This window comes from Stegostoma tigrinum, chromosome 9 (genome assembly GCF_030684315.1).
Source record: "Stegostoma tigrinum isolate sSteTig4 chromosome 9, sSteTig4.hap1, whole genome shotgun sequence".
Taxonomy (NCBI): Eukaryota; Metazoa; Chordata; class Chondrichthyes; order Orectolobiformes; family Stegostomatidae; genus Stegostoma; species Stegostoma tigrinum.
This window is the reverse complement of record NC_081362.1, coordinates 15,624,995-15,649,505: the sequence shown is the minus strand read 5'-3', so window position 1 is coordinate 15,649,505 and position 24,511 is coordinate 15,624,995. Positions and strand designations below refer to the sequence as shown.

Below are 24,511 nucleotides of genomic sequence, written 5' to 3'. Positions count from 1 at the left end.
CTGTGTTCTTTACTTTAGGGTTGTTTTTATCACTTTCTTAATAAGGGCTTTTCAATTTATCTTATCAATTCGGTCACCAACTTAAAAGTTACGTCTAAAATATTAATATAAACCATCAAGCTAAACAATTACTGCAATACCATTAATAGGTTTTAACCTTCTTAACCTTCATAAAGCTTATTTAATTTGTCATAGAGCACATTTATCTTTGAGTGTCTGAGCTCTGACACATAATGGAAGAGTATAATTGGATGCGATTGGTACTTGTCTACAGCATTTTCATTGCTATTAAACACTTCTCTTCTGTTGCTACCCAACTGGGAGCTAGGGGCAGCTGAGTGAGACAGTGGGTTTATTTTTACCCCTGGGATTCGAGTCTGTTTCAAGCTCTGAAATGACTGTGTGATCACAACCTATTCTTGATTGCACACAGCCACCTACCCCTAATCCAATACTAATTGGCACATTGTAAAGTCTGAATATAGTTCATGTGGAGAATGGTGCTACCACGTCTGAAGTAGGGGACACTGCTCTCGGCTCAGGTACAGAACACAGCTTTATTTGATATTTGACTGTGGGGTGCTTGATGAAGGAGGTTTAGTGTAATAGTTTATTATTAATATCATTATCAAGGGTTTGTTTATTTAAAAATCAAATTTCCTTGTGGCCCAGAGCTAAATTCAGGTAGTTATTTTTACATTGTCTTTTTGACTAGTGATTGGATTAGAGTATAGGAATAGTCTTGCTGCAGGGGTTTTGGTGAGACCACATCTAGAGTATTCAATGCCATTTTGGTTTCCTCATCTGAGAAAGGATGTTCGTGTCACAGAGGGAGTGCAGTGGAGGTTTACCATTCCTAGGATGACAGGCTTGAAGTTTGAGGAGAGGTTGAATTATTTAGGATTGTATTTACTGGAGTTCAGTAGAATGTGGGCGGGGGGATATTATAAAAATCTATTAAGTTCTAACAGTACTAGACAGGGTAGGTGCAGGAAGGATGTTCCCGATGAAGGGGGAAATCTTAAAACCAGGAGTCACAGACTAGGGACGTGAGTCAACCTATTTTGGACTGAGATGAGAAATTCCTTCGAGTAGTGAGCCTGTGAAACACTCTTCCACAGAAAGCAGTTGAGGTGAAAAATTTGTATGATCTCAAGAAGGAATCAGATATTGCACTTGCAGCTAAAAAGATCAAAGGACACAAGGGAAAAGCAGGGACTGAGTTGGATGATCAGCCATCATCATAACCAATAGCGGAGCAGGTCTGAATGGGTGTCTAGTCAATTCTTGGTGTGTCTACATTGATCATTTAGATTTGGGATGTTGTCAGCATTCAATGTTTGACCTTTATTAAATATGCTTATTGTTCAGGTGTGATATGGTATTCAACTATTCTTTAATCCTGTTATCTTGCATCTTAATTAATTTTACTGCCGTTGATCCTGTAGCTGGAGGAACTGAGATTTGTGCAGGTAACGTGAAATGAGGCTGAGAGTTTGGGAATGTTCTCTCTAAAGAATGGCAGAGTTGATTAGTCTAATCTGTCTCTCCAGACTTCAATCATATGAGATATCTGAGAAACCAGAGAAATAAGGGCCAAGAATTACTTTGCAAGCCCTTTTCTGAACCCTTTTTCATTGTCTTTAGATTGCTGGTTTGAACTGTTTGACCACACGAGTGTCCTGTGTTTCAGTACAGAGTGAATAATAGAGTTACTGAGAGCCACATGTAGAAATACATTCAGAAAATCTGGCAATAAAAGTATTGGAGGAGTCACATCGTTATTGTTTCTCGAACTGTGGGCCTGCACAGCAGTAGGATATTCAGTCCACTGAACTGCAGGATTCTTTTGTGATTAGGGCTATAATGTTTCTAACTCTGTTTAAAGCCTGCTGGATGACCTCTGCCTCAGATTTCTGACCTTTTGTTGTTTTTCAGGACAGCGTTTTCGATACACGCATTACGATGAGAGTCAGGGGGAGATCTACAGATCGATACAGCACTTGGATAAAATGGTATGGCAAATGTCGTGTTTTCTGAGGGATGAAATCTTCAGCTGAGTTTCCTTTTGTTCCAACTTTGTTTATCTGCCAGAAATGGCAATTAACTGCACATGAAATGCCCATGGCGATTCCATTGCCACTGAACCGTAGAACATAAAACACAGTAACAGGACCTTTGGTTCAACTGACTTATGGCAGTGTTTATTATTACAGCTTATTACAAGCTTCCCACCTTCCTCCTTCATCTAACCAATCAGCATAATTTTGTGGAATTTCTCCATTTGTTTATTGTCTTGATGTTAAATGTTTCAATTACCTGAAGTGGAGTAAGTTCCACATTTTAAACACTCTAAATAATTCTTGATTTTTTTCAAAATTGGAGTTATTTCATGATTCTTTGGACTTTATTGCCTCTAATTTTGGTCTGTCCACAAGTGAAAACATTTTGATGACTGTCCGATCAAGTTGCTCCAAGTCTTCCATCAACAGTCAAAATTCAAGGAGCAGTGGGCGAATTTTCCCCTCAAACCCGGAAAATGTCTTCACTAGGGAACTTTTATTTGAGAACGGTCACCTCCTATAAGTGGGGAGAAAGGGAGAATTGTGAGGAGCTACTTCTCCAATTGGAGAGTTTTGTCTCTGCCGTGCAAGCCACACCAGCTCCCCCAGTCTCAGGTTTCCTATCTCCCACCATTTCTGCTCCATCGGGCATGGTATGTGAGATTGCAGAAAGCAGCAAGGGTTGGGGGGGGGGGGGGGGGGGGGGTGTGGAAACCAGTGATCGGAGGAGCAGGTTTGGTTGTACCCAGGGTCAGCATGAGTGTTTCACGAGACCAGAACAATGGCTATTGTGCCTGGTCCTGGTGAGGACACATCCAGGCTTGTGACCAAGGAATTTCTGTAAAGGGGAGGCAATTGCAGAGGCTGAGGTCTCATACTTTTTATGATAAGGATGCCTATGTCTGCCTCCTACTTATTAGCTACAGCTCTATCTTCAACGCATCATTGTAAATAAATGCATCTCCAAACTCCCAGACCTTGGTCTCAGCTCCCCACTGCCTTTGGAACTGGATCTTCAACTTTCTGACCCATAGACCACAATCAGTAAGAATAGGTGACAGTACCTCCTCCACCATAATCCTCAACACTGGCACCCTGCAAGCCCTCCCCACTATACTCCTTACACACTCACGACTGAGGTCAGATTCCACCCCAACAAGTTTGCTGATGTCGCCAATGTAGGTCAGATCTCAAACAGCAACGAGACAGAATACAGGAAAGAGATTGAGTGCTTAGCGGCATGGCGTAAGGACAAAATCTCCAACGTTAGCAAAATGATGGAGCTGATCACTGACTTTAGGAAGCAGAGTGGACGGCATGTCCCTGCCTGCTTTAGTGGTGCTAGGATGGAGGTGGTGGTGTGGAGAGTATCAAATTCCTGGGAGTGATAATCAGCAACAATCTGTCTTGGTCCAACCATCCTTGATGTGATGGTCTAGAAAGCACAACAATGCCTGTACTTCCCCAGCAGCCTAAGGAAATTTGGCATGTCTGCAAGGTCTCTTACCAATTTTTATAGAGTCAAAAGTCACGTGACACCAGGTTATAGTCCAACAGGTTTATTGAAATCAAGCTGTCAGTGCAGTCCCTTCATCAGGAACAGTGAGAGAGAAGAGCACTCAGACACAGTTTATGGACCAAGAGATCATGCAACTGGTGTGAGCGGAATGTCAGGTAATAAGTCTGTGCAGGTGACGAAGAGTGTTAGACAGTGAGTGAAGTGTCAACAGCTGAATAACCAGAGAAGGGATGACCTGTAATCCAATTAATTGAGGCAGAGAGATAATTACAAAATATTAAAAATAAGGTGATGCTGGAGACAAGCCAAATGACTAGAATAACATGATGGGTATAAGAGTTGCATGCCGTGGGTTTAATCAATGTAATAAATAATCCAATTAAATTAATAAAATTAGAGATCATAACAATTTATCAAGGTGATGCGGTCAAAACAGGACTGTAAGGAAGATGTTACAGATACAGAACAATATGGTGGGGTCACATGTAGCGTGACATAAACCCAAGATCACGATTGAGGCTGTCTTCACACCCATCAACTGAACAGACTGATGAAGACTTTTGATTCAGATCTTCAGAGTATCCTATGTACTCTCATCCTGCATACTTCCACAAAGGAGAGTTCTCCTGCCTTCTGAAGATTCACAAAGCCAATACATTTGAACATCATGTTATATCAGGCAATGGGACCTGTGAGAGAACCCCTTTGGCTATTTTGAGGGCGTCTTGAAACCCATTGTACAGGGAACCTCCAGCTTCTGTCGCGACATTACAGATTTCTTACTGAAATTCAGCACCTATGGACCAGTCAAACAAGGAATATTCCTTGTCACAATGGGTGTTTCAGCACTCCACATTAGCATCCCCCATGATAACGGCATCGCTGCAACAGCCTTAGAACTGAGTACCAACAGCTGCCAACTTACATATGCCATCCTACAACCCATTCATTCTCAACTATAACTTCTTCACCTTTGACAACCAATTCTTCGTCCAGACAGACGGAACAGCCAAGGGGACCACATTTGCACCCCAATACACCAATATTTTCATGTACACATTCAAGCAAGACTTTTTAGCTGTGCAGGTCCTCCAGCCAACGCTATACACCAGATACATTGACAACATTTTTTTCCTTTTGGACTCATGGCGAGAAATCACTGAAACAACAACATAGCGATTTTAACAAGTTTCATCCCACCATCAGATTTACCATCGACTGCTCTTCAGGATCAGTCTTGTTCTTCGACACACACACTCCTTTATTGAGGATGAACACCTCAGTACATCGCTCTACTGCAAGGCCACGGATAACCTCATGTTACTGCACTTTTCTAGCTTCCACTCCCTAAGGGCAAACACTGCTCATACATGGAATCTGCTCCAATGAGGAGGAAAGTGATGGGCACCTATAGGTTTTGAAGGATGTCCTCATAAGAATGGGATATGTTGCTCAACTCATTGACCACCAGTGCCACTGTGGAAAAACCGCAATAATCTCCTCAGAAGACAGACACAGGATACTACTGAGAGTACCCTTTGTCGTCCAGTACTTCCCTGGAGCAGAGACATTATGCAAAGTTCTTCACAGCCTTCAACATGTCATTGACGATGAGCACCTGACAAGATCTTCCCTATGCCTCCACTTCTCGCCTTCAAACAACCACCAAACCTTAAATAGATCATTGTTCACAACAAACTACCCAGCCTTCAGGGTGATATTGACACAACCCTGCCATGGCAACCTCTGAAAGACACGTCAGATCTTTGACATGGACACTACCATCACACGTGGGAACACCACCCACCACATACACGGCAGATATTCGTGTGACTCGGCCATTGTCTGCAGCGTGAGATAGAAGACAAGGATGCCCCGAGACATGGCATATTGGCGCGACCGTGCAGATGCTACAACAACAGATGAATGGACCTCTCAACAGTCGCCAGACAGGGATGTTCCCTCCCAGACGGGGAACACTTCAGCGGTCAAGGGCATTCAGCCCCAATCTTCAGATAAGTGTCCTCCGTAGGCTTTGAAATAACACAATACATAATCGCTGTGCAGAAACTGATAACCGAGTTCCCTACCGATGAAGATGGCCTCAATCGTGATCTTGGGTTCATGTTGCGCTATGTGACCCCACCAGACTGTTCTGTATCTGTAACATCTTCCTTACTGTCCTGTTTTGATACCATCACCGTGATAAATTATGATCTCTCAACCTTTCTTAGTTGTACAATTTTGAGTTACTTATTACATTGCTTAGGCCCTTGGCGTGTGACTGTTGTACTAATTATGTTATTCCAGTCATTTGGTTTATCTCCAGCATTGCCTTATTTTTAATTTTTGTAACAATTTCTCTGCCTCACTTACTCATATTTTAGGTCATCCCTTTATTGGTTATTCGGCTTCACTCACTGTCTCACACTCTTGGTCCTGCAGAGGCTTATTATCTGACACTCCACTCTCACCAGTTGCATGATCTCTGTATGTGTGTTCTTCTCTCACTGCACCTGACAAAAGATCTGTTCTAAGAAAGCTTGTGATTTCAAATAAACCGGTTGGACTATTACCTGGTGTCTGTGACTTCTGATTTTGTCCACTCCTGTCCAATCCTGGGACCACCACATCATGGCTACCATCAACACCACAATTTTAATAGGATGCATTCTACAGTGTATCTATCTGGATGTATCGCAGTGTGGTATGGCACCTGCTGTTCACAACTCTTGAGCTTCTTGTGGTCTTGGGAACGCAGCCCAGTTCGTCATGCAAACCAGCCTCTCATCCATCGACTCCATTTATATTTCCTTTAGCTTCAGGAAATCAAAGATCCATCCCACCCTGGTTATATTTTCTTCCACCCTCTTATGTTGACAATAAGTTATAAATGTTTGAATACACATACAAACAGATTCAAGAACAGCTTCTTCCCTGCTTTTATCAGATTTTTGAATGGACTTCTCAAATGTTGATCGGTCTTTCACCTTCTCTGCGGCTGTAACATTTATATTCAGCACTTTCCTACCCAAGCAGTTTGGTATGATCTGCTTGCACAGCTCGCAAAACAACACTCTTCGCTGTATCTTGGTCCATGTGACAACAATAAATCAAATCAATTTAAATCAAATTCTGTATTGAAGCACAGAATAAAAAAGTGGATAATCAGATTGTTCATCAAGATTATACTGTTACTTAAGTTTCCTTCCATGAAGGACATTCTTACCTGGTCTGACCTACAGGTAACCCCAGACCCAAAGGAATAGAGTTGACTCTTGATTGTTCTCTGGGAAATTAGGGATGAGCAATAAATGCTGGTGTGAAAGAATGAATTTTTTTAAAAAGTTAGCATACTGCACTCAGTTTTTCTGGAGATTTTCAGGACTTTCTTGGAGTAGTTAAAAGGCCAGGTGTTTGAAGTGTGCGAGGGTGAGCTTATCACTAATTGGCATTCAGCCAGCGAATGAATGTGTGGAAGTGAGCCATTTTCCAGTTATGGTGGTGTTTATATTTGTAATGACAGTCACTGAATCTGCGGTTTGGTTTGTATTTTATGGTGAACTGACATTTACACAGTGCATGCTGGTTTCTGAAGATGGCTAAACAATAACGTTCCCTGAAGATGGATAGTTTTGAATTGAACTGCAGAACAGTTCTTAACAGTCTCTCTCTCGATGACTTAATCTACTTTGTTTCAGGGTATGGATATTATTGAGCAACTAGATGCTGTGTCATTTAACAACTATTTGAAGAAATACCACAATACAATCTGCGGTCGCCACCCAATTGGCGTTCTGCTCAACGTAAGTTAGAAGTTACTTATTTCTTCTCCTTTTGTCCTGTGTATTCTAAGACCATTTTGCTGGTTGTTTTTAACTGTATTCTTTACATTGCAAAGAGTTAATACTACTTTTAATTATAAATGCTAGGTATCCAATACTTTCTAATGAACTACAGAGAGCACATTCCTGTTAATTGCTTTGAGTAGAGCAAAGATTCCATTCCATACCAGAAAGTCTCATCCAAAAATGAAATCCATACATTTGTGTTTTACGGTTGTGATTAGCCTACTGAGCATGCATACTTTTCAGCTGCATGTCTTTAAAGTCTAATAGTCAGTTGGGAGTCCAAAGAGTTGATAGTGCCAGCTTCCTAACTGCTGTCGTAACTTCCATTTATTTTACCACAAGCAGAAGCTAAGAGGCGTTGTAACAAATGTGACTCCACAGTCAAAGACCGTCGTCAGGCTGCAGCTCCCATAGCATTCACCCATTCCTTTTCCAATAATTCTGACAAACATTCAAAAGGGATAGTGTGTGTTAGCAGCTCAGTATTTTTGTTTTCCCCATTGACATTAAAAAACAAAAATCAAATCCTAACTCAACTCTACCTCCATGAATCCATTAAGTACCTGGAGCATGAGAGGTCCCTGTACTTGCTGATCATACTGTGGTCTGGCTAAGGTTAAGAGATGGTTCATACTGTCCATAGGTTTGTTGTCAAAAAACACGAGAATGTATGCAACCAGTATCATCTTTCCTGATCTCCCTCTGCCCTCCTAGGTTTTGCTGATGGGATCTTTAAAAGGCTATTTTCTTTTGTCTTTCAGGCTGTGGCAGAATTGAGGAAAAGTGGAATGAATATGGCTTTCTCCTTCCTAAACTATGCCCAATCAAGTCAATGCAAAAACTGGGAGGATAGCTCCGTTAGCTATGCCGCGGGTACTTTGATGGTCCACTGAATCATCGCTACTCAGGAAAGCCACTGCATCCTCAGTCTCCTGGTCCCAGCCTTCCCTTAAAGACATACCTCCATTATTTGGAGCTGTCTAATGTTGAACTTTTGAACTTTCTTGAGGTGTAGTCCCTCATAGTTTTGATTGACATGTGCTTTCTTTTTGTTTTCTTTAAGCTGAAGTGAGGTACAGGATGACGTAACCTAGTGCTAAGTTGGCCGATGGCAACCTCAAAGTGTAGACACGTACTTGCTTACAGATAGATCTGCAGGTGTGGGTGAGAGTGTACCGTTCATATTCACGTCAGTTGCATTTATAATCTCATACCATAGTTACTCAAGATATAAGCTGCAGTGCAAACAGCTGCTGCCAACATTGTATAAGGTTTTCTGTTTAGTTGCTAATAAAGGGCTACACACACCAAAATGGTCTTATGATTTAGACTTCCTGCTATCCAATGTGTAATCTGAATTTTGTCACTAACTGTAGTGTTTTTATTACCTATTTTTAAAAACAATTAAAGTTAATTCTTTTCTTGATTATTTTCATTGCTCATAGCACATAGTTTCTAATTTTGCTTGAATGTTACTCAGCAGGATGAATCCATCAGTCTCCCCTCACCATTTTTTGTCCTGTAATGTTAGTTCTATACAGTAAGTTCCTTGTTTAGCCTGTTTAATATCATTTTGCTTTAATACTGTTAATACAGTGGCATTGTCAGTTTCGCTTCAGCTTCACTTACCACAGACTTCTTGTTCTCTTGATTGTATTCTTAAATTACTTTCCTTGTAGTACTTTTGCCCTGGCTGCTGATATGGTTTTGCACCAGCGTACGCACGCATGCACACAGTATGGTACAGTATTTCAGCCTGCGCTGTTTCTCTGGGTGGGAAATGTCTGAAGACTCCTACCCTGCCTTTTATGTTGATTCCTAGGGGAACATATGACTCACTTAATTGTTTCTCTTCAAAGTTCATAATTTTAAGGAACACAACCACAAATTTAAGTGAGCACTTAATCTGTCTTGAGTTCAAGGTTTATGATTGCTGATCAAAGAGGCTGAAATCCTTGAATGTGGTGGTACTTTGTGATATGACCCATAGACCGTAAGGGACCAGGGAAATATGGATAGAAGAAAGTACTGTTAAAACAAGAAAATCTGATGGAAATAAAACAGATCTATAGCTTATAAAAGTGTCTCAGCTAGCCAGAGAGAGATTATTCTCCACTGAGCAAAAAGGGTTATTTTGAGGATGGGTTGCTTTAGATTAGTCTTGTATTTCCTTTCTAGAAAATAAAGAGCTGATTTGAGATGTTTGTGATTATAGAAGTTGAAAGAATGCATGAAAAATAATTTCCTCTGGTTCCATGAGGTGGAATGTTAAAATTAATGTTCAAAGCTGTCAGGTACTGCCAATGTTCCATAAACTTTTGAAGGTGAATTAATTGAAAATTTCAAAGCTGATGTGAGAAAATATTTTTCGTAGGCCAAGTATACTAAAGGTGCAAAGTCTGTACTTATCTTTGCATTATCCCAGTCGGGCTGAGACCATGGGCAGCCTCGAGGTCCATAGATTCTTGGACTAACGCAAAAAAAAGTCTTCAGGCTCATACTGTATATACAATTCCTAAATGGCTGTTACAGTTTCCCATTTTCTTCAATAGATTTGTCTCACCTGCTGAAAATACTTTCTACACAACACTTAATTAGAACTATACTAACACCACTAGGGCTAATTATAGCAAGGAACATAATTGTTTTAAAAAAAATCACCCTCTTCGGTTAGAATTGTTCCATATTTATTTACAAATAAGCTAAAATACAACAGCAATAAAGCAATATTAACTAATACAATATAGAATTCCTACAATGTGGAAACAGTCCCTTTGGTCCAACAAGTCCACACCACCCCTTGGAGCATCCCACTCCGACCTATCCCTCATGACTCACCTAATGTCTGCATCCCTGAACATTTATGGGCAATTTAGTATGGCCAATTGATCTAGGCTGCACATCTATTGAAACCCATGCAGACCAAGGGAGAATGTGCAAACCCAGGTCCCTGGCACTATGATGCAGCAGTGCTAACTACTGAGCCATCAGCTCACAAGCTTGCCTTCTGTGGCTTGAAGTCAGGACCCACACATTATGAGACTAATGCGCTACCTACTGTGCTAAGAAGGCTCAGCCTCATAAATTAACACTAATCAGTCCACAAGGAGCTAACTGGCCCATTGGAATAAGCTGCCTATTAAATGAGTTTACACCACATTTCCTATGGACCAGCAAGCTTTTTCTGTCTAGCCTTTCAAATCTGTAAATCTTAAAGTACAGGCTTTGTTAATAAGTCAAAGCCCAGCATACTCATGACTCTGACCAGGCTTTGACACCAAACTGTTTCCACTATCTGTCAATTAGCAGTTTGTCTGCTCTTGATCATCTGCTGCATGATGCACGTTGTTGTCAGTAATGCTGTTGAGCAGCACTCATTCAACAAGAATCTACTGATTGACACAGTTTGAGTTCTGCTCTGACTGTTACAGCCTTTGTCCAAATATGGACGGAAATACAGAACTTCAGAGAGGATACGAATATATCTGCCCTTGCCGTCAAGCAGCAACTTCCTGGGTTTGGGGAGACGAAGATGGTTATCATTAACTCAAAAGTGGACTTGACCAGCCCTTTTAACTTTGTGACCAGAACAGTAGGTCAGTAATTCTTGTGGCAAGTAACTCACTGCCTGTCTACTTGCCTGGGTATGTACAACGCCACTGACACTCAAGCCATCCAGGACAAGGGAACCCTCCTGAGTGGCACTCTTTTCACCACTGACGCAGAGCAATAACAGCGTATACCATCTACAAAATGAACTGCAGTAACTCACCAAACTCCTCTTCGAAGAACAAGGGCAGAAGACACATAGGAACACTACCCTGTTACACACCATCTTGAGGTGGAATTATATTGTAGTCATTTCAGTGTTCCTGGGTTAAAATCCATCAACTCCCTTCCTAACAGCACTGTTGGTGTTCCTACATCCAAGAACTGTAGTGGTTCAAGAAGGCTGCTCACCAACACCACCTCGAAGGTAATTAGGGATGGGCAATTAATGCAGCACTAGCTGGTAGTTCCACATTTTCATGAACAAATAACAATTTCAATAAGTCAAGCCAATGATGAGCAGAATGTCTAAAAATAATTCTTGCCTCACTTTCAAGCACTGCGTTTGTGCATGGATTGTAACAGGAATTATACCAGCAGCACACCTCCCCAGATATAGTACAGAGCCATTTAATTGGCTAGTTGATCCACACAGAACTATAAGGAGTGGAGAGAGAGGAGGTGCCTCATCATATCCCAGTTATTTTCATATCTTTTAAAAGGGTGCTGACTGAGAAGGTTGCTAAACCATGTTTTCTTGGCTGATCTCAACAGGCAACTAAAACTAGTGAATCAGCCTCAGTTGTAGAGGTTTGGGTTTGAAAGAGCTGGGTTTCCTTTTCAGCTTGGTTTTGTGACAAGTACAGATGTAGGCACTGGCTGAAGAAATGGTTAAATCTCTGATTCCCACTCAAGGATCAAGAGGTGAACCACCCCACTGGCTCGGACCCCGGTGGGCAACTGATCACCAAGGCTCGGCAACCACAAGCGAGATCTTTGGTGAGAGGGAGCGGTGCAAATCTGCAAAAGCGAACGATGGCTTGTTCCTTTCAGTTCAGGCTGTGTATTTCTCCTCGCCTTGTTTTTTACTCTTGTGGTAGTGCGTGTAACCGTTGTACAACTCCTTAAACACTTCCCTCATGCCAGGCTGTAGTGATGCACTGAGGAACCGGAGATCGCTCTCTGTGACCAGGTCCAGGAGATGATACATTCCTAACGTCAAATGTCTTTTCACATCTGGGTCAAGGGTGACCTGAAAATAAAAACATACACAGATAGAAACCTCCTTCTACACTTAAAAATATATACAACAGCTGTCAGAACCTTTGTGAAGTTCAATAATATTAAAAAACATGAGATACAAGTAACTGCTGTTTTACTGGTAACATCAGCATTGTCCTCCTTGATGGGAGATGATTGCAGCGTAAGCCAATTTGAATGAACAATCTATGGTTTAATCTCCATGTTCCACCATACTCCATAGGTCCACTGGCTGCACTTGTGTGTAAGTCCCCAGTGGGTTGCAGGGCTCGCAAATGATCATTTAGAGCAGGAGAGCCGAGAGCAGCAGTAGGTCTCTCTCCCCCTCTCTTGACTCATCTTTCCCATTATGTTTGGGACTTGGACTGGGGGGAGAAATGAAAACCAGTAAACAATTATGGGCACAAACCACATTCCTGACACACTGCAGTATAATACAGCAGGATGTTACATGATTTTAGTTCCACTGGTGGCACCCCCACCCCACTAGCTATGAGTATCAGAAGATTGTGTGGTCATGTCCCATTCGAGAACAGAAACCAGGCTGAAGGAGAGGTGCACTTTCTGTGATTCTGTCTTTGCAATGAGATGTTAAGCCATTGTTTTCCCTTTCAGGGGCACATATAAGGTCTCATGCTGTAGTTTGAAGAAAGGAGGTTTTATCCTCTGTGCCCCACTCTATCCCTCAAAAAACATCAGAAAAATGATACAGTCATTATCACATGACAGTGGTTTTGGGAACTTGCTCTGGGCAAAATTGGCTTTCAAACCAAATTTACGTTCAAGGTTTGGGAGTGAATTTGTAACCCATTCCCTTCAGTGGTGAGAATCCTTTTACTGAGTCTCTGCTCAAAAATTCATTCATTGCCTATTGAATTCAGACAATTACAAGGTGAGTTAGTTGTTGGCGGTGATTACCTTTTGTAACTCAGTGACGTACTCTGCCACTGCAAAGGAGGAAAACATTGCAAATTTCTCTTCTTTTGACGCAATCTGAGTGCACATCCTTTCGACCAAATATGCACATTCCAGGACCACTTCACTGACTTCAGTCACACCTATAATAAAAGCACATTCATTAAAGATTCCAGGCTGCAGCTTCTTAGTGAAACATATAGGAATGCCCTACCTATTTTGGCACCTTGTTGTATTGTGGCATCAGGATTTGGGATACTATTGGCACAATACTTGTTGATTCACCCTCTCATAACATTTGCTGCATTGCTGTGTCACTCATCACTGAACTGCTCAGCTATCCCAGATTACCTGTAAAATCATTTTTGACTACCTCTTGTGCTCAGCAGAAGAATGACATAAGTGAAAAGCAATGTTTCTAATCTTAAATATTAAATCATCGTCATATTCTAGTCTGCCCCAGCCTCTGACACTGAGGCACTGTGATGAGTCACCCACTTTGTGCTGTGGTCCCACATTAGCTTCGGGCAGCTTGAACTGACTTCTTCAGCCAAAATGTTAGCAGCTGGTTTTAAATCCAAATCATTTCAGTAACCCACTGCATCATTAAGTTCCTCATTATTTAAAAGTTCAAGTAAAATTGCCATAGTCTTACCAGACCGTACGGTCGCTCTCCCATTAGAGGGACATGGCTGGTGGTGGTTTCACCCGAGGGTCACTATGCCTCCGGTGAGGGGAGAGTGCTTCATGGTAACTTTGGTTGGTGCAGGAATTGGGCACTCGCTGTTGGCATTGCCATCCAGCTAACTGGTCTCAAGTAATTTACAAAGTAATTGAACAAAAAATTATACAAAATATTAGGGTTTAAAAGCGCTTGTGATTGACGTTTAAGATTTAAATGCTTGTTGAATACTTATACTTTTGAATGTCTGTATTTCTTTAGCATGTCACAAAGCCAAGCAATATTCATGAGTGTGGCCAAAGAGAACTCTTTAAACCCACTTTCAAATTTCACCAATGGACTCTCCTTGACATGAGAAATTGTCCGGACTTCAGCACAGCCTGCAATCTAGATGGTCTGAGTGAGCACCGTGATGTTGGGTGGCTGCTCAAAAACCTTGGCCAGTTTGGAAACAATTCAAGATGGCTACAGTGCCACACTGGGAGATCAAAACTGGGTGGAGCTGCAGTGGGGTCTACAATGAGGGAATGATTTCTATAGCGACGTTTTCTCCTGGCACAGATCCTGGGCTGTTACTCCCAAGTGTGGTGCGTTTTAACCAAATAGGGTGGCGAGAGAGATGGCATTTTGTTAGTGGGTTGAGGAAGGTCGCTCAACAAAGGTAGGCATGGGTTGGAATAGATCTTCCCAGTAGCAAGCTGTTTTTCAGAACTGTGATCCAGGAAGGAAGGTGGATCAGAGACTACCATGAGGATGTGCATTTTTGAGTTGTACACTGATACATTTTGTGTGTGCAGATTGGTACCACAACAGGGAGGAGTATTCTGCAGTGGAGTACATAACGGCAAGAGCATAGGTCCTTGGAGTCTTGGCCTGCGATTCCCACAAGATACTGCAAGGTTTTTCTTTCACCCGCAGTTATGGAGAGGTGCTGTCACTGTTTGTTGAAAACATGGTCTCGCTCCTCTCTTTGTCACTTAGTCATAGAGTCACATAACACGGAAACAGACCCTTCCCATTCCATGCCTTTCGACAACTTTCAGAGACCTGCTTTCCTTCAATTCTGATAACTTATGTATTACCAATTTTGATTTCTCTAACATCATCAGCCACCTTGTCCACAAGCTTTGGAATGTCTGTCTTAAACCTCTCAAGTCTTTCTACCTTCCAGTGAGACAGTCCTTAAAACCTACCCCTTTGAAAAAGCTTTGGGTCAACTGCCCTCAGTATATGCTCATGTGGCGCAATGTCACATTTTCTCTGAGTATGCTCCCGCGAAATGCCTTCAGACTAATTTACTACATTGAAGATGATTTATAAATACAGCACAAACAGAAAATGTTGCAAACACTTAACAAATGAAGCCAGAGCTCTGACAAAATTAACTCATTTTTCTCTCTGTAATGGTACCTGACCTACACTTCCAGAATTTTTTGTTTTTATTTCAAATTTCCAGCAACTGTTCATTTTGCCTTTTTTTCAAAATATAAATGCAAGCTGCTTTGAGACATTTCAATAGCACATTTAAAAGTGCAGTAATGGTATTCCACTCTAGCTTAGTATATGAATCTGTTGTTCAAAAGATTGCAAATTCAGGCTCCAGAGGAAACTGGTCTTTGTACTAAACTATTGATTCAAAGTAAAAGCCCTTGTAAATCTGTGAAAGTCTTTTCCTGTCTAATTCAAGATATGAAATAAGTCGTAGTGACAGTCACCGCAAGGCTAACATCTGTGGTCATGAAACCTATCTGATTCACAAAGCTGTTGTACCCAGCTGTTCTGACCCATGCATATCTCCAGCCCCACAGTAAACATGGCTGACACTCTGGGTGGCACGGTGGCTCAGTGGTTAGCACTGCAGCCTCACAGCACCGGGGACCCAGGTTCGATTCCACCCTCGGGCGACTGTCTGCATGGAGTTTGCACGTTCTCCCCGTGTCTGTGTGGGTTTCCTCCGGGTGCTCCGGTTTCCTCCCTCAGTCCAAAGGTGTGCGGGTTAGGTGGATTGGCCATGTTAAGTTGCCCATAGTGTTCAGGGGTGTGTGGGTTATAGGGGGATGGGTCTGGGTGGGATGCTTCAAGGGACAGTGTGGACTTGTTGGGCCAAAGGGCCTGTTTCCACACTGTAGGGAATCTAATCTTAACTACTCGTGAAAAGACTGAGGAAACCATTCAGTTCAGAGCATTTAGGGATGGATAACAAATGCTGGCCTTGCCAGGGCCTCCAACATCTCATGAAGGAATTTTTAAAAAGAAAACAGGCTGGAATCCAATGCATTAGAGGCAACTCAATGTAGTGTCTTCTTCATGACCCATCACGTATCTTCATCCCAGACACCATCATCACCAATAACCTGCAGAGTGAGGCTTAGGCTGGCTTCTATCCGGGCCACGCTTTTCCTAACTTTATTACAGCCTTCCTTCAAACATGGACGAAAGAGCTGAAGTGAGGTAAGAATGACTGCCCTTGTCACCAAGATCGCATTTGATCAAATGTGGTATCCAGAAGCCCTATCAAAAGTGGAGTCAATAGAATAAGTTGGAATCTTACGTGGCATTTAGGAAGATGGTTGTAGACATTGGAGATCAGTCATCTCAGCTCCAGGATATCATTGCTAGAGTTCCTCAAGGTAGTGACCTAGGCTCAAGCATCTTCAATTGCTTCATTATGGGCCTTCCTGACATTGTAAGGACGGAAGTGGGGATGTTCATCAATGGCCGCAAAATGTTCAACATCATTTGTGATTCTTCAGATACTGATGTAGTCCATGTCCAGATGCAACTGTATCCAGGCTTGGGCTGATAAGTGATAAGTAACATTTGCACTGCACAAGTGCCAGGCAAAGACCATCTCCTACAAGAGGGCATCTAACATTCATTCCCTTACATTCAATGGCATTATCATTGCTGAATCTCCCACCATCAACATCTTGGGATTATTATTGACCATAAACTATACTGGACTAGCCACATAAATACTGTAGATACAACAGCAGGTCAGAGGCTAGAAATCCTGCAGCAAGTGACTCACCACCTGACTCCCCAAAGTCTATCCACTATCTACAAGGCACAAATCAGGCATGTGATGGAATACTCTCCACTTGGTTGGATAAGTTCAGCTTTAATAACACTCAGGAAGATTGCCATCATCCAGGAAAAGCAGTCCACTTGATTGGCACCACATCCACAAACATTCACTCCCTCCATTATCAATGCTCAACAGTGTGTACCATCCAGAAGATGCACTGCAGAAATTCACAAAGTCTCTTCTGACAGGACCTTCCAAAATCTCAACGATTATCCTCTGGAAGGACAAGGACTGCTGATACAGTTAATCTCCAAGCCACTCACTATCCTGACATGGAAATGTATCACTTTTCCTTTGATGTCTCTGGGTCAAAATCCTGGAACTCTCACATGCAATCTACCATGGACTGTTGTGGTTCAAGGAAGTAGCTTACCACCACTTTCTTAAGACCAAATAGGGATGGGTAATAAATTTTGGCCCAGCCAGCGCCACCCTCATCCCATGAATGAATAAGAGAAAGTGAAACAATTCAGGACAAAGCTGATCTGCACTGACCTTTATCTCCAACGCATTTCTGACGCCCTTTATGCATAACTGAAAGCACCAGCCGGTTAAAGCACTGAAAGAAAGTGGGTGCTGCATTGAACAAAATCTGTGAACAAATGCAAAGGATTCCAGTGAGTGACAATGCTTCAATTGGGGCAACAAGAAATAATTAAAGCCAGACCTTCATGGATTCCAAAAATGTTCACCTTTTCAAAAATGCTTCCCACTTCAGTTAATGTTGAGCCAGTCTCACTTTCCCCCTGATGTCATGTTAATCCCAGATCAGTAAGATCCCAGATGAGGCCAGCCAGGGTTGGTCAGATCTCGTCCAAGAGCCAGCTGTCTGATATGGTCAGCTTCACCCACTCGTGTGTAAAGTTAGACTTTAATATCAGTGTGATTAGCCCCATGTGTCACAGAATCCCTACGGTGTGGAAGCAGGCTATTCGACCCATCAAGTCCACACCAACCCTCTGAAAAACATCCCACCTAGACCAAACCCCCCCCCCACCCCCCCCACCATCCATGTAACCCTGCATTTCCCATGGCCGATGTAAAAAAAGTTGCCCTTTGTTCCAATGTAAAAGCATTTTCATCAGCATAGTTTTATTTTAAGAAACAAGGTTTCCCAAGGTCATGACCCCTAATGTGGTCAGCTGCCAAAATATTAAAGGGTCATGTAGGGTATGCAGGGTAGATTGATCTTTTGTAGGATAACAGGTCAGCTCAACATTGTGGACCGAAGGGTTTGTACTGTGCTGTACTGTTCTCTGTTCGGGTCACATCCTTTGAGGCACTAATGGCTGTCTATGCTCCTTTAAAGCAGTTTTTTAAAAAGATTGTGTGTAACTCAACTGCTTGATTTTGCAAACCGAAAATTTACCGTGGAAGTTAGGTGCGTTATAACCTAGAAACCCTGTGACTCAACATATCCCACTATCACAGCTCTTCCCCATTCCCTCTCAACCTGTCCGCAGTCATTCCCTACCTGACAGAATCTTAACTCTCTCCCCCTCAGGCACAATATCCCTACCCCAATTCCAAACAGGCATTTCTCCCACTCAACCCCCTTCCCCACCACCAAAGCATCACACCCCGCCCTCCTCCACTCCACAGGTAACTGTTGTGTGCCGCTTTTGCGCACACACTGCAAAAAGGGGTCAGGATGAGAAATGGTTTGGGAAGTCCTGCTGAAGAGGGAAATCTAATAGCAAAGATGATTGTGAAGTATTACATTTTTTAAATCGTTCTAAGCTTAAATAAAGTGAAAATACAGCAGCAAATTGAATGTAAGTGTACTGTACCTTTAACCAACAGCACATTATAACATTAACTGCAGCATACTGTAGCACTGTAATGGGGTGACTGTATGCTAACATTTACCAATTCTTCAATCCCATCAAAGGGAGGTGGGGGGGGGGGGGGAGAAACGGGGCCAGGGAGAATGGGTGCACTCTGATAGATTCTGGGACTGGTAAAGGAAGTAGCACTCTGTGTCTATCACCATCCTGTACAGGGCTCAGGCCTCAGTATGGGTCTCTCCTGACACTGGTTCACAGTTAATTGTCCATTTAATGACCTCATCTGGCACACAGACACAAATACGCTGCTGGTATTTCAGTGGGGACAAGGGCCTGCACATTGGAGTTAATGAGCTCCACCCAACCCACCTTCAAACCTACTGGTGAGCAAGAATATAGGAACAGGAATAGACCATGGAGTCTAAACATACTATTTCCCTTGGCTCTCCCTCAACTAAAAACTTGCAAGAAACTTCCAAATAAAATTTCCTATTCATTAATTCTTACTCTTTATGCCTAATCAGATCATTATCAACCAGTTGTCTATCGGTTACATCTTTTATTGTAGATTGTAACATTTTCCCTTTTACTGAGGTAAGGATTACAGGCCTGTAGTTCTCAGTTTTCTCTCTTGTTCTGTCTTTTTATGGTGGGTGACATTTGTTACATCCTAATCCACTGGAATCTAATAAATTTCAAAGACAATCATGAATACATCATCCCTCTCTACAGCCACCTGCTTCAACACAAGTTGCAGACCATCAAGTTCTGGACATTTATCAACTGTCAGCCCATTAGCTTCTCCAGTTCAATCTCCATACTATTACTAATTTCCTTCAATGTCACGTTCTTCCCAGCGACTTGGATCTTTAAGAAGATTTCTTTTACCCTCCTCAGTGAAAACAGACACAAACTAATCATTTCGATCCCTGCTCTTTCTCTGTTCCCGTTGTAAATTCTTCTCACTGTAATGGACCAACATTCATTTTAGCCAAATGTTTCCTTTTAACCCACATCACCATTTACATTCCTTTCTTACATATTTTGCTGCATTGCATTCATATTCATATCCCTTTCCCAATCAGTATCTTGGTTATCCTTCGCTGTACTCGAAAATCCTCCCAATCCCCAGATTTATTGCTATTTCTTGAAACTCTTCTTTTTCATCTTCTATAATTCTGAACTTCCTAAGGTAAACTAATTGCAGCCCACGGTCACTTATCCAGGCCATGCTTCAAACTTGTTGTCTTAACCACCTCATCAAGCACAGCGCAGAGCAAGAGAGACAAGGCAAGATCTGACTGGCAGGCTGTGAGAAGGAGACAGTCCCACCCTGTACCCACCTGTGCAGGGTTCAGCAGACCAATTAAGAAGAAGCATTTAGAGGAGGACCCTTATTTTACCCAGCAACACCTGCTTACCTTAGGCTGAGACTGCAATATTGCAAACAGCACCTCCTGGATGGCTCGAAAAATAGATCCATACTCATCCAGCCTGAGATGATCAAGTGGAACACACAACAAAACATCAAATGCAACAGCCACATGATGTGGGTTTGAGAGGATGCCTTCTCCCTGACGGACCAGAACTGCCAAGGTCTCCAAACTGAGCACAGTGACCTTAAAGCCCCAGGGCTGATCCAGGGCTGCTTCCTTACACAAAACCTGGAAAACAAAGTGGTTGAAAAGTAACAGTGAAAGATTGTCAACGGTAAATGCGCTGCATGAGATGTGCATGTCTCTAGCGAAGCCAATGTTTGTTAATTCTGGTGGAACAGAATAGCTTGCCAGGCTATTTCAGAGAGCCTTTAAATGTCAACCACAGTGGATCTGGAGTCAGATGCAGGCTAGACTAGATAAGAAGGAACCTTTCTTCATGAAAGGGCATTAAATCACAGCATCATCTACTTAAACAATTTGCTGATTATCGACTTTCTTGTTCTTTGAAATTCTGCATTTACTCATGGAGGCACAACATTCCCATGAACCTTAGTGGACACAGCCGTTGCTCTCCAACTGTTCCTCAGAATGGTGTAAAAAATAGACACCCACCATTACTCACCATTAGCGCCATGATGATCTGAGGAACTATAAACCAAAGGGTCTTTTCTACATCTCCACTCAGGGGACATTTCAAGAAGAGCGTGGTCAGGTTCAAAGATGACACGACTTCCTGAATAAAATGGACAAAGCAAGCCAGAGTGACAATGTGAGAGAGTACATACTGAGTCAAAGAGAGAAGTTTCAGGCTGGAGGTCATCTCACCTGATGTTGTCCATTCCAAAGGTTATTGACCTCAAGACCCTGTGCGATGGACTTCACAATGAGGTAAAACTGTTGTTCTGTACACCTTTCAGCGACACAGTGCAGCAGTTCGACAAGCTGAGCTTCCAGCGACTGAATGAACTGCTGTGTCACCTGTGGAGCTGGAGCGGCACGGAAAACAATTAGTAGGTTTGCCAGTGGAAAGGACAGCAGTTTAGGAGCTAACGTGTGCGAACAGTGTGCTCGCTTTACAGAGACGGAGAATGAAAGGGAGGCCGTTTCATACATCGTAACTGTCCCAGGACATCAACACACAAGATTTGTACAATCGACAAAACACAGCATAACAACTCACCGGGCCCCCAGCATCTTGCAAACCCACAACCACTTCCATCGTGATGGACAAAGGCAGCAGATACATGGGAACACCATCCTCTGCAAGTTCCCCTCCAAACCACTAACCATCCTGACTTGGAAATATATCGTTGTTCCTTCAATATCCTGGAACTCCATTTGTAGCAATACTGTGGGTGTTGCTACATCACATGGATTGCAGCAGCTCAAGAAGGAAGCTCACCACTACATTCCTTGGAGCTGGTCAATAAATGCTGGCCCAGCTAGCAACACCCAAATCGCATGAAAGAAAGAAATTCAAATTCATCATGGGTTCGTACAGAGTCCAATTTATTCCTTGGGTTTTTCTGCCCTCCAGCACTTCATTCTGAGATTCACCCACTAACGCTGTCCTAAAGCACTCTCTCCTCCTTTAACATGCTCCTTATAGAATCACAGAATCCTTACAGTGTGAAAGTAGACCATTTGGCCCATCAAGTCCACAGCGATCCTCCAAACAGCATCCCACCCAGACACCTACCACCCCCGTGGCCCTGCATTTCCCATAGCTAATTCACCTAACCTGCACGTTCCTGGACACCACGGGCAATTTAGCATGGCCAATCCACCTAATCTGCAAATCCTTTGGTCTATGGGACGAAACTACAGCACGTGGAGGAAACCCACGCTGACACAGGGAGAATGTGCAAACTCCACACAGACAGTCGCCCGAGAGTGGCACTGAACCCAGGTCCCTGGCGCTGTGAGGCAGCACTGCTAACCACTATGCCACCGTGCTGCCCCTCTGTGCTGCTGCTCTTTGACCAAGCTTATTGTAACCAGTCCTAATTTCACCTCCTATGATTCAATGTCAAAGTTTGGCTGATGATGCTCATGTGAGGTGATCTTTGGGGGTATTTTATGTCATTAAAGCTGCTATATCAATGCAAATTATGATTGGCTCAGGGTAACCTGCCCGCTCCAGCTCAGTCAGATGCCTGGTGAGCGTTTGTATAGGGTGGTGGCACAGAATTGAGAGCATCTACAAACAGACGAGGATTTGTGAAATAGCAGGGTAAGTGGGTGTAACCACATGAGAACCTGCTCATTTTAACATCTTTTACAAGTATCTGATTTTTTAAAAAAAAGTAAGGTATAAGGAAAGATGATGATGATGATGATTAAAGCACACAACTGGGGGTGGGAGAAACGGAACAGGTACTGGTCCAGTGTGTTGCAAACATACCTTGCACCCAAACTCACCACGAGCAGCACCAAAGGCAACTGACTAGTTTGTCATGGAAACTGACTATGTAAACAAGGCATGCTGAATTACACCCTCTTTCATCGAATTCCTGCAGTGTGGAAACAGGCCCTACGGCCCAACAAGTTCACACCCACACAAACGGCATCCCACCCAGACCAACCCCCCTAATCTACACATCCCTGAACACTATGGGGATTTTGGAATGCACAACCCACCTAGGCGGCACATCTTTGGACTGTGGGAGGAAACCGGAGCACCCGGAGGAAACCCACACAGACACAGGGAGAATGTGCAAACTCCACACAGGCAGTTGCCCGAGGGTGGAATCGAACCTGGGTCCATGGCGCTGTGAGGCTGCAGTGCCAACCAAAGAAACCTACAGCACAGGAACAGGCCCCTCGGCCCTCCAAGCCTCGCCGATCAAGATCCTCTCTCTAACCTGTCATCTACTTTCTAAGGGTCTGTGTCCATTTGTTCCCTGCCCATCCATGTGCCTGTCTAAATATATCTTAAAAGACGCTAACGTGTCTGCGTCTACCACCTCCGCCGGCAACGCATTCCAGGCACCCACCACCCTCTGTGTAAAGAACTTTCCACGCATATCTCCCTTAAACTTTCCTCCTCTCACTTTGAACTCATGACCCCTAGTAATTGAGTCCCCCACTCTGGGAAAAAGCTTTTTGCTGTCCACCCTGTCTACACCCCTCGTGATTTTGTAGACCTCAATCAGGTCCCTCCTCAATCTCCGTCTTTCTAATGAAAATAATCCTAATCTATTCAACCTCTCTTCATAGCTAGCACCCTCCATACCAGGCAACATCCTGGTGAACTTCCTCTGCACCCTCTCCAAAGCATCCACATCCTTTTGGTAATGTGGCGACCAGAACTGTACACAGTACTCCAAATGTGGCCAAACCAAAGTCCTATACAATTGCAACATGACCTGCCAACTCTTGTACTCAATACCCCGCCCAATGAAAGAAAGCATGCCATATGCCTTCTGAGCCACTGTTCCTGTTGAGGTATTAGCGGGTCTCCAAAGGATCAAGGATGGAACATTAGTGCGACTAAGTCCCACGGATGGTTTCCATTTTAAATTTAGAAGGAAATATTTGAAAGGAATTGCGCATAGATTCAAGGTTAATATGTTATAAATCAATCACATAGCAGTACTTGACACTGCTCATCACTCCAGTACATTGCATTTTGTTATCTAACAGATTGGCTATGTATAAATCAGACCCATTCAAGTGGAAGCAGTCTTTTGCCAGTTGGTAACTGAGTAATGTGTAATCGGTGCAACTAATATAGCCAGATTTTGTCGGAAGCCTTTTCTGGTGTTTTTTTAAAAAATAGTCATGGAGTCATACAGCACAAAATCAGGCCCTTTGGCCCAAGTGGTTCATGTTGACTGGAGAAGCATTTTCTGTTTTGTCCCAACATCCCACAAGTTGAGAAGTCTTGACCTGGTTATGATCTCATCCCTACTACCCCTGCACATCGTTTTCAGAACTTGCTATTTCTACGTCAGTTTCCACATGTATATTGATAGGGTCCAGCTTGATCTCAGCACCACCTGTCTTTGTCTCTAAGCTGCCAGCTGGCTGATTTGACACCCAGTACTGAAGCAGAAAATATGCCAGTAGTTTTTAATTTTGCAGAAGAGATGTATTTAACTCAAAACGCAGAGCTTTCTTCCAGTAAGTCAGTATTGACGAGACTCTAGCCACTGACTGTAGTCCCTGCTATGAACTCTGTTCCCCAGAAACTGACTCCATCCCTCTCTCTGGCAAGCGTCTTTGGCTGAACCAGACGGGTGACGACCCGTGTTCTAGTTGACTCAGGGAGGGGTTTTGATGATAAATCTGTGCCATTGCTAAGACTGCTCCCATATCCACATCAGTAACATCAGCTGACACCACGTCTGTTTCAC

General features: G+C 43.0%; 2 protein-coding genes across 8 annotated transcripts in view; one reads left to right on the top strand and one right to left on the bottom strand.

Annotated features, from left to right (window-relative positions):
* memo1 (mediator of cell motility 1) overlaps positions 1-8,868 on the top strand; it is a 43,993-nt gene extending 35,125 nt beyond the window's left edge. For 2 of the 3 annotated variants that reach the window (XM_048536937.1, XM_048536938.2), the window contains exons 7-9: positions 1,939-2,015; positions 7,284-7,388; positions 8,195-8,868. In XM_048536937.1, coding sequence (XP_048392894.1) covers positions 1,939-2,015; positions 7,284-7,388; positions 8,195-8,326 — 314 coding nt within the window. In that variant the 3' untranslated portion in view covers positions 8,327-8,868. The remainder of the gene's footprint in view (positions 1-1,938; positions 2,016-7,283; positions 7,389-8,194) is intronic. The other variant, XR_009446123.1, reaches the window with a different exon arrangement.
* A 1,230-nt stretch (positions 8,869-10,098) lies between these two features.
* Positions 10,099-24,511, bottom strand: part of urb2 (URB2 ribosome biogenesis homolog) — a 31,102-nt gene continuing 16,689 nt past the window's right edge. For all 5 annotated transcript variants that reach the window (XM_059648359.1, XM_059648360.1, XM_059648361.1 and 2 more), the window contains exons 5-10: positions 20,979-21,139; positions 20,776-20,886; positions 20,136-20,378; positions 17,423-17,519; positions 13,161-13,300; positions 10,099-12,234 (exon numbers count right to left, since the gene is read on the bottom strand). In XM_059648359.1, the coding sequence (XP_059504342.1) occupies positions 12,037-12,234; positions 13,161-13,300; positions 17,423-17,519; positions 20,136-20,378; positions 20,776-20,886; positions 20,979-21,139 (950 nt within the window). In that variant the 3' untranslated portion in view covers positions 10,099-12,036. The remainder of the gene's footprint in view (positions 12,235-13,160; positions 13,301-17,422; positions 17,520-20,135; positions 20,379-20,775; positions 20,887-20,978; positions 21,140-24,511) is intronic.